At 38.0% G+C, this 10,451-nt stretch overlaps 1 protein-coding gene across 1 annotated transcript in view; it reads right to left on the bottom strand.

Annotated features, from left to right (window-relative positions):
- Positions 1–1,754: 1,754 nt before the first annotated feature.
- Positions 1,755–10,451, bottom strand: part of NISCH (nischarin) — a 35,798-nt gene continuing 27,101 nt past the window's right edge. Inside the window, exons 14-21 of the mRNA XM_026857596.1 lie at positions 10,231–10,352; positions 8,837–8,892; positions 7,111–8,427; positions 6,527–6,701; positions 5,122–5,275; positions 4,404–4,532; positions 3,315–3,476; positions 1,755–2,383 (exon numbers count right to left, since the gene is read on the bottom strand). Of these exons, the coding sequence (XP_026713397.1) occupies positions 1,755–2,383; positions 3,315–3,476; positions 4,404–4,532; positions 5,122–5,275; positions 6,527–6,701; positions 7,111–8,427; positions 8,837–8,892; positions 10,231–10,352 (2,744 nt within the window). The remainder of the gene's footprint in view (positions 2,384–3,314; positions 3,477–4,403; positions 4,533–5,121; positions 5,276–6,526; positions 6,702–7,110; positions 8,428–8,836; positions 8,893–10,230; positions 10,353–10,451) is intronic.

The following is a 10,451-nucleotide window of genomic DNA, read 5'->3' as shown; positions in this document are numbered from 1 at the left end:
CCCAAGGATTTTATTTTATAAATTTGTTTACTACTTAATGACAACTAGACTTAAATGAACATAAGTGTCCTTGAGATTTCAGGGAATAGAATACCTCTAAAGTACAGGAAAGTTTAGTTTTCCCCAAGAGTCTATAGTTATCTACCTTAATTGTTCAGTTCAGTCTAAACCTGAGAGGGGTTAGGTTTCCTCCAATCATCTGTGAACCAAGCAGCACTCACGTAACGCTCCTCACCTCTTTGGTTGCTCACTGCATCCTGCAATATAATTTGACTTTGGCTGCCTGTGTCTGTCATCCTTGCACTGACTGCAACATTCCTGGCATCTGGAACCCAAAGAGCACAGCCAAGCTCCTCATCAGCATGGACAAATACTCCATGGAACCACCAAATTCCCAGAGCCACTGTGGACTTATTCTTGGAGAAAACTCAAAACATGTTTGGGCCAGGCTCTGAGCAATCAATTTGAAGTTTGCCCTGTTTTGAGTTTGACAGACCTCCAGGTCTCTTCCAACCTAAATTTCTGTACATGTTTAAAGAGTATCAGTTTTAAGCAGCATGTATGTATCAAAACTATTCTTCCCTTCTTCATCTCAGTGGACCTAGAACAGTCTTTTTCAAAGTCTCAGTATTTGTCTTCATAATTGCAAGTACTGTCTTGGGGGAGGCTAAAACTTGTTAGGCACAGTAGTATTCAAGCTAAAGATGACAGCTTGGGAAGCAAATCCCTAATATCTGATGTAGAAGCAAAAGTAGTTAAAATAAATCCTCCTTAAATTGTGTTTAGAAACCGCAGATCCTCAGTTTCCATGACTCAGCTCTATTTCTGGACCAGTACAAGCTTGCCATAGTAGAATAAACTATTTTCTTCTTTCATCTTGCTGCATATTTCATACTTTACAACACACTCTAGGAACATAATATGTGCTGCTGAACTGCCATATGGTATACTGTAAACACAAGATAAGCTTGAATAAAGACAAGGCCAAAAGAAAACTGTCAAATTACACTTTATTTGTATTGACAAGATAGGCAAAAGAAAGACTTTGTGTTCAGAGATACAAACTCATTATTTGCTGACAAAATGCGCACATACCCATGTTGGGTATTTCCAATTTCAAGATAATACTGAGTGGATCTTTAACAGACAATTCTTTATCCTAGGATAAGGAAAAAGAATGCCCATGAAAATAATTTCGTATGAAAATTTGTTACCTGCTTGTGGCTCAAATTTTACTGCTAAGTTTATGATTGGCAGCAAATAATTACATTTGGCCTCAAAGAAAATAATCTGTAAAACTAAGATCATTAAATAATAAGCATTAGCAGCATACCCAAAATACTTCTTGTACAAAGAACATTGCACTTGAACATACACAAGCATTTACCCTTATTTACACATTAGTATTTGTATAGAACAGCAAGACTTATATATACAGAAAAATCACAGAAACCTTAACAGCCCTAGACAACAGTATAGCTAGTGTTGACTCCTTAATTTTTCCATACAGTTTCCCAGGATGTGTCATGATTTTTTTCATTATATACTATTGCATAAAAAATACTTTACAAGAAGTTCAGTTCCCAATTAACACCTCAGAATATTTCTATGTATTATTAAATGTTCACTGCACTAGGAAGCAAGGGAGTCCAGGTCAGCTCCTTATTAAAAAAACAGAATGTGACAGGTGCTATCTATTTAAACACTGTGCTTTACCTTATAGTAGAGACTGAAATCACGTAGCTGTGCAATAACTACCCAGTGAGTTCCAAAGGCAGTTCCCTACCACACAGGATCTCCCACTGTCTTGCAAGCAATGAAATTAATTTCTCCCTGCTTTCTGCACTGGGGATAAAGAGGTACCACTGGATCTCTCTGCTCTTGATGCCTTCTTGTTTAGCATTTCCCTTTGGGGCACCATCAGCTTCTCCAAAGTGATCCAGTGTTAAATTCTGCATCAGATCCTGATTATGAACATCATCAAACACAAATGTAAGGGCCTGTGGATATGTCTGATAACCCATAAGTACTCTATCTAGATCCCGGATTCGTCTTCCATCTGCAAGCTGATACTTATCTCTCTTTGGTGGCTCCTTAGCAAATTCAGGTAGTGGGTAACTGATATAATCTTCATCAAAGAGGAACAAATCAGAGCTGGTTAGTATAAGTGTTTTAGGTTGAAGTGAACTAGTGTTTTGGGCAGATCCTTCAATGTGATTTACTTGAAATGCCAACACATACAGAAGGATGTTGAGGGACTGAAGATTAGTCAAACCAACCATCTTCTCTGCCACTAGAAAGGCAAGGTCCCCAATTTCCTCTTCATTTGGATAAATAAACTTTACTCTGCTAGAGTGAATCAGTTCATAATTCTCCATTTTTCCTGCAAGAAACACAGATTATTACACTTCTATTTACTGCTATACAATGCTTACCTTAATATGGTTTTACTTAGACACAATATTGAAATAATTTTATTTGGATTGCAGGTCTCTGCTGGAGTCTCCCCTTGCATTACAAACATATTTCTGCAAATTTCTAACCACATAACTTGTTTTTAGGGCATGAACTGGATGAGCATGTTCCTCTGTTCCATGCTACATTCTGGAGTGGCAGGAGGTTACACTGCAGTCCCTCACTCAAGTGATGAAATACAACATAGCAAAGCTTGAAAAAAGCATGCCTGCTTTTTGCACATAAATCAATTGTCTAATAGAAGATATGACTTCCCATCAAACCTTGCTATTTCTGGGCTTATACAGCTTCTCCTTGAAATAGCAACAATCATTCTTCAGGAAAGTGCCATTTTATTTCATGCTTTCAACTGGCTTCAGAATTCTAAGCAAAAAAGTTTCATCTGATCTTGGAATTGTACCCAAACACCTTAAAAAGTCTAGTTTTCACTTCAATACATTCTCACAGAATGAGAGGATTCTTATTTGACCAAACAAAAATGTAAACTTCAGACTTTGTTACCTTCACTGTTCTTTGATGACTTACAAGACTTTGTAGGTTAGGCTGAACCTTCCAATGAGAACTACACCAGTTCACACCACAAAATACTGTATAGGAAGTGCTGTTTCTACTGGACTCTAGGAGCCATCACTAACTTCACATGTGCAAGACTGTTTATATTTAACAGTTCTGTTCAGATTTGGCACATTTAAGAATTAACATCAGGGAGTTTGGTTAAAGTATCAAATGGGAAGCAATTGATGCATAAATTTCCCTCAAGAGAGTTTTTAATCAGTACACTTTAGGTGGCCTAAGTATGATGCCTAAATAACTCATGACATGTAGAAAAGATCATTTACCTGTGTTTTTACTCCCAAATTCAGAGTAGAAGTCTTTATCTACTGGTTCAGGTGAAGGTGTGCGTGCAAGCAGTGACAGAACTGCCATAAGCTGCTGCATAAATGTGTGAGTGTTGTAACTGTCTCTTGTTAGGCAGGTGACTATATGATCTGCAGAGTGTCCTGAAGAGAAAAGAGAATATAAACCACTCACAAATCTGTATGTGGCATTAATCATAATTTCTTCAATCATCACGCAACTGTCACCAAGAAAGATTTCTTGTGAGGATTATTTCACCTGAGAACATGCATCATTATTCAGAAAGCTTTCAAATCCAAGAATAATAGCATCCTTATAAATCCCTCAAAAATAAAGAATATAATTTATCTTGATTTAAAATATGATGTAGAGTTATGATTTAACTGTTCAACTATTGCTGTAGGGGTTCAACTTTATAATCATATTATCTTTACAATTTGTCTTGCAGAAAAAAAACTGCCCTCAGTTTTCTTTGTGAACTTGTTATATGTAAGATCACTTTAAATCTTTTCCACAGGGATTATTCCCTCTTTCCCACCCCACATCGAGGTCTCAACACAATTAGAAGGTGTTTTAGAGCAAAGGAACATAAGGCTTGCATGTAGTGGGACTGAGGCAAAGCACCAGACCAGAAAATTTACCCACATTATTTCCATTAAATTTTAAATTGACATCATTATCTTTTGTAAACTTTAACATCTCATTTTCCATTCAAAATGTCAACCATCAACTATGCAATTTGCAATATAGGTCTACCTTGATTTTACTCTCCTCAGAACAACAAAAAAGTCTTCAGATTTTCTTTTTGTTCCATTGTTAAGACAGAAGAATTTTTAAAATCACTTGTGGGACCAATTAGTTCATTGATATTAAGCTTCCTAGTTACCTCAATTATAAGATGTTGCAAGACAGTATTATCAGCCTACTGGTACAGCACCAGTATTGCATTAACTTAATTTCTAAGAAAGAGAAGCAACAAAATATTATACTCTTCCATTTCACTAATAAAGACAGGAATCCACCTAAGACAAGATAGAACTGGAGAAACTTAAAGCACACGTTGTACTCACCAGTAATCCTGAAGTACTGGTCAAACAGGCCAACATTTACTGACTGCAGGTCATTAAGTTTTAGCACAAAGCAGCAAGAGAGGTGGAAAGAACTGTTCTCACAGTCTGAGTTTTCTTTGTTCCAAAAATCTGTTGAAAAAGGATATACAATAAAAACGTCAGAAGACAAAAAATTATTCTTCTTCCACAAGCATAATTTTCATAATAAAATTCTATACCTATATCACACTTGGAGGACAAAATTAGGAAAAAAGTGGGAATAGTGGCAAATTATTTCTCAAGCAATAAATAGAACCAAATCACCTTGTTAGCAGCATTTCTTGAAGTAGCTGTCACATCACAGATTTAAATCAGCAGACATTAACGAAGTTGCATTAACTGAATGTACACCATGAGTTTCATTACTCTTCACTTACCATTTTGGTTACAAAAGGGCCTTTAGCTGCTCAGGTGATGCTAGGGACTATGAAATGACACCTGAGGAAAGCATGGGTACAATGGCACATGGAAGAGTCTGAGAAGCAGCCATGACTCAAGACTCTTTTTTTAACATAAAAGCTTCATGCTATTGCTTTGCATATGGCAAACTATGCCACACTCTCCCTCAACTAGGACTTCCAAGTAAGAGTATCAACAAAAAGTGGTACTTAAACTGAAGACAGAGAGTCAGGGATTAAGCTAGTAATCTTATTAAAGGATCAAAATACCTATATCTTACCTGACTGGTGCTCATCAGCATGAATGAAAGAATCATCCAACAGAAAGTAAATAGCTTTTGTTGAAAGAAGCACACAAGCCATCACTTCCACATTGGGAGTTTTGTAAAACAGAACTGAAGACCACATGAGATGTCTCAACTCTTCATTTTCCACCTAAGATGTAAATTGTATTTCATAAATCACTTGCACACCCCGATATTTCAGGTAATCACCTTAGAGGCAGCTTTAGACTACTAGAAAAACAATTTCAAAATCAGAAGCCTCTGAACATGCTATAGCCAAAGAGCACAATAGCAGTCTACTGAAAATGTCTGAAGTTTATAAAAGAAAATTATTTTTCTGTTGTGGTCTCATTATTCCTTATTTTCTAACCAAAAATAGAAAAAAAAATCTAGCACGTGAGAAAGACTTTCTACAACAGACACTGCCCACAAAATTTTAATCAACAGATGAGTGGTGCCTTCCAAGCCTCAATAAGTTTATTGAGCCTTCAGATGCTACTGAGGGGTTGGATTCAAAGATCCTTAATAGAGGACAGAAGCACAGCTTGGCACTAGAGCTGCTGTTCCAACTAGGCATCTTCCCAGATTCTAGCTTGATGATCTTACTGTGAATCCTCAGATGAGTTGCCTACTTTCTTATCATCTTCTCCTAGTGTAAAGAGAAGCACAATTTATAACTTGTGCTGACTTAAAAGATTTGGAAGTGAGGTAAGGGAATAAAAAATTGAAAAGTTTTCTCAATAAGCTTTTCAATTGACATCTGCACTCAGACCACATTGATTTGTCAGTCAAAAAGTCACATCATGAATTTAAGGTAAGATTTGTACTTTTAAATTTGATGTTCCCCACACAGACTATAAATCTGTTTTTCAGAAATTAGGTTTATCTAATTAAATTTATCTAATTTATTATTAACTATCTAAATATATTAAGCTATCTAAAGTTTACCTCATTAAATTGATCTAATTAAATTAGAAGTACCTACAGCCATGCATGTTGTATTAATGCACTCCACATTACACAAAAGAGTCAAGACACTTACTGGTTTAGCTAGATACCAACACAAAACAATTCCGCTGCAGTTATTTTTCTTTCCTTTTGCCACTTTAAAGAAAAAATAGGAACATTCTTGGAGTAAAAATATCTTCAAGACACACATTAATGTAATCTCCTGGTCTGCATCAAGGATCCCTGAAAGCAAAATATGCCCAGCAGGATCCCAATCACTGCAGTGGAGAACCCAAAACGGAGTAACAGAAACAGGTTTTTGACCAAAATGCTTCCAGGTTTTGCAGAGCCTAACGCTTGTTTTTAATTTGTTCAGGGAATTTCTTCTTAAAATACTGTCTAGTACTGAAAGGCCACAAGGCATCTTTTTATACATGTGGGCTAAGCACAATACCTCTGCAATGTTGCCGTGGAAAAATTCAACTAGGGCATTTCCTTTTAGCCCAGCCACATACTGAAGAGAGACAGAAACATGAAGGTGAACAGGAATCTGGTTATCTTCTGTTATCTTCTGCATGAGAAATTCAGATGGATATAAAGATGACAGCATCAGATGAGGCTTGCAAAAGCTAGGAGAGATCCAGAAGACACTTCAAAGTTTAAGGAAACAAAGCTCTATTTTATTTTATTCAGAAATTAGGAAAGGGCAACTTCTATTCTTAACAGTTTAAATGATTTATCTTGAGCATAGCTATCAATCTGCCATGACCTCAGCCTGCAAGCACAACAGATAGGAAGTCTCCTTCCATAAGAAAATACATTTTATTAATATGTTGCAACAGTGAAACAAAACAAACAAAAAAAGGTAGACAGGTACAGTCCAGGATAACCATTCATACATACTACAGACTAGCAGAATGAAAGAGGAGCACTTCAATACTACAGGCCAAAACCAATTACAGTGACAAGTGGCAAACACAGTGGCTAGGCCACATTAACTTCAGCACTGTGCAACAGACCTTTTATGAGAATTGTTACCTTGCTGACTGACCATGTCTGTTTGCCTCCACAACGTGATTTCTTATAGCATCTGATTTGCTTGAAGTTTTGAAAATAATAATAGTCTTAACATCCTGCAGGAGTGTTCTTAAAAGACTGTAGATTCTCAGGAAGTGGAATTTCTCATGAGGTAGAACAAACACTGCTGTAACCAATCTGTATCCAACGAGCAACTCCAGCACATGCCCATCCAAAAATGAACCCTTCTGCTGGATGGAACTATGAGCTGGATGCAGCACAAGTGATGCTAACGGAATCCTATTCAGTTGAAATACACTTCCCAACTCTTCTGTGCCTATCCATTTACTTGGCAGTAAACTGAAATCCACCTTTACTATGTACAAATGCTGGGGTGTTAGAAATATCCAACACGGATGGACCACACAGGGACCCTGGTCAGAAGATTTATACACTGAAGAATAAAGTGCAGAACACAAAGCATTTTTTGACAATTCTTTGTTTTTGCCAGCTGACTCCGGTTGATGCAAGATTTTCTGAACACTGGTTTTACTTCCATACACAAGGTATGTGGGGAAACAACCTTTTATTTCAATATCTTCTGCTGAAATGCAATTCAATTCCATAAGCTGACCGAGAAACTCTTGGAGGTTTGCTTTCCCACAGTACAATGTGGAGCTTGGTAACACTGATGTGTAGTGTTGAGAGCAACACGTGTGTAAACATGAATAAAAGTCTTGAAGATTCTGGGAGTCTGAAACAACAAGCAAGCAGTTGTCACTGTTTTTCAGCTTCAGTGTTAAACAGATTTCTGGCAGGAGAAAGCCAAATTCTGTTAGGTCAGTGTATGGAAAACACAGCGTTAATTTCAAGGCAGAAGGGATGTGCTGGCAATTTCCTCTCAATTCCTGATGAGGAATCTCAAACACAGCTAGCACATCATCAGTCAAAACCAAACAGGAAGCAAACTGCCTGAGTCCTTTATGAATGTGAATAGAAAAACTCCAGAGAATTTTGACTATGTCAACACTCTTCGTTGCTATGTTGTCAGATGACTGAGTATCTGAAGTAGTGCTGAACTCAAAAGTCTGATCTCCTTCATGAAGTCCCATTTCAAAATACCCATCTTCTTTGTCTGTGGTTCTGGAATCACCTGGAGGACTTCCTTTATTCTCTGTAAAGGAGGGGGGTGATCTCTGCACAGTCTGCACTATCAAGGCAGAAAGGTGCTGGATAAAATCTTGGTTTGTGGCAGTGTATGACATACAATTAAAAGGCAAGATGACAGTGTTACAGGGGTCAGGCACTGCACAGCATTCTTCCTCTGAACGATCCAAACTTCAAAAGAAATAGGCCACAGTAAGTATAAGCTTGAGTTTAAAATCAGTCATAGCTACCTACAGTTCATGGTACTGCTTCTCAGAACTTTGAGGTTTACTCTTGTTACCACAATTAAGTCAATGTAATTTTGTAAAACATCTTTGTACTGCACACAGCCACTGATTTTAAAGGCTGGTAGTGTGTAATTATATAGAATGTAAAAACTAAAATGTTTAACTCAACTTCCATTTCCCATTCCCAATAAGCATATCCTTACAAGTTTTGATTTTAGATCAAAAAAAGCCAGAGGCAGCATATGATGACAGAAACTGTTTTGCCTTAAAGGCCAGGTTTAAAAATGCAGCATCTACTATTATTACCCAAAAGCTAACAAGGATTTAAACCAGAACTTTTATATCTAGCTTACCACATGTGATGACCACTTCCATACTCTTTGCATGAATCCAATAGAGAGGCAGGTGCCTAAGGCAAAGGAAAAAAAACCCAGGAAAATCTCAACTCCTTACAGCTGCTGTCAGTCTTCAGCATACATGAAAAGCAAAGTTAATGTTGGCTCGCACATTTAAAGCTAGCTAACTCACTGCAGAGTCCTGACTTGTATTCACAGGCAGCTGAACAGCTATCATAGAATGGTTTGGGTTCAAAGGGATCTTCAAGATCATCTAGTTCCACCCCCCCCTGCCCATGGGGCAACCTTCCACTAGACCAGGTTGCTCAAAGCCTTCAACACTGCCAGGGTATCCACCACACCTCTGGGCATCCTCTTGCAGTAGAGAATTTCTTCCTTATATATAAATCTACCCTTGTTCAGTTTAAAACCATTACCCCTCATCCTATCCCTACACCCCTGATAAAGAGTCCCTCCCCCCCTTTTCCTGTAGCCCCTTTAAGTACTGAAAGGCCACTACAAGGTCTCCCTGGAGCCTTCTTCAGGCTGAACACCCCTAACTGTCTCAGCCTGTCCTCACAGGGGGGTGCTCCAGCCCCCTGAGCATCTTCATGGCCTCCTCTGGACATGCTCCAGCAGGTCCATACTGGGGCCCCAGAGCTGGACACAGCACTGAAGGGGGAGGTTGCAAGAGGGTCTCATGAGCGCGGAGTAGAGGGGGAGAATCATTTGAGGATCCTGAAACACTATCTGCTGACTCTAGGTTGGGCATTCAATTAAGGCAGGAAAGGAACAAACTCTGCTGCTGACTTGAGAACAGATTCAACCTGTGATCCACAGACATTTCAGCATACTACAAATTTTTACTGAAAAAGTGTAGTGAGGCAAAAAGGTAAAGGAACTTAAAGACCAACTGCACTGGTAGCTGGGTATTCCCCCAAGTTTAGCTGTCTCATTCCTCGAAGCCATGCATATGAAGAGTGTTTCCAATACAACAAATTAAATCACAGTTCAGAAGTTATCAAACAACTGGAGCTTGAAGGAGACAAATTAAGACTATTACCTACTGACAGGAAGAAGGTTTTTCTACTCTAAGAGAATCGCCTTCCAAAAACTGGTAATATAGAAGTCTTACCTAAGAGGGTAATTACATGATTGTGATACTAATACTGGGTGAACATCTCACAGTTATGACAGCGACAACAATGCTCTGCAACTGTGGTAAACTTGGATTATGCATTTAATTTACAAGGTGGACCACCCCCTGACTCAAATTTGCAACTATCGTTTTCCATTATAATAGTTCTGAGAAGCAAAAAAATCTGCTATTGATTACTACAACAGAAGTTTAATACCAGAAATGACTGGAAAACCACTTTTAAAAATACCGTAAAGAGAAGGATGGCAATTACCTGGTTTTTACATCTGGAGTCTGGTATTTCAAAGCATCTCTGGGGAACTGTATGGTCTGTAGGAGTCGAACCACTGGATTGCAAAAAACTGCTAGCTAGGACTGTTCCTTCACAAATTATTTCTAGAACAAATATAAACAACTCTTAAAATCACTGAAGTAAACCAAAATGCATCTCTAATTGTATCTTCCAAACAAAAGGAATTAAAATTGTATAATCAA

This window comes from Athene cunicularia, assembly GCF_003259725.1.
Source record: "Athene cunicularia isolate RWA chromosome 12 unlocalized genomic scaffold, athCun1 chr12_part1, whole genome shotgun sequence".
Classification (NCBI taxonomy): domain Eukaryota; kingdom Metazoa; phylum Chordata; class Aves; order Strigiformes; family Strigidae; genus Athene; species Athene cunicularia.
The sequence above is the reverse complement of the archived record's forward strand: the minus strand, read 5'-3'. Positions and strand labels throughout refer to the sequence as shown.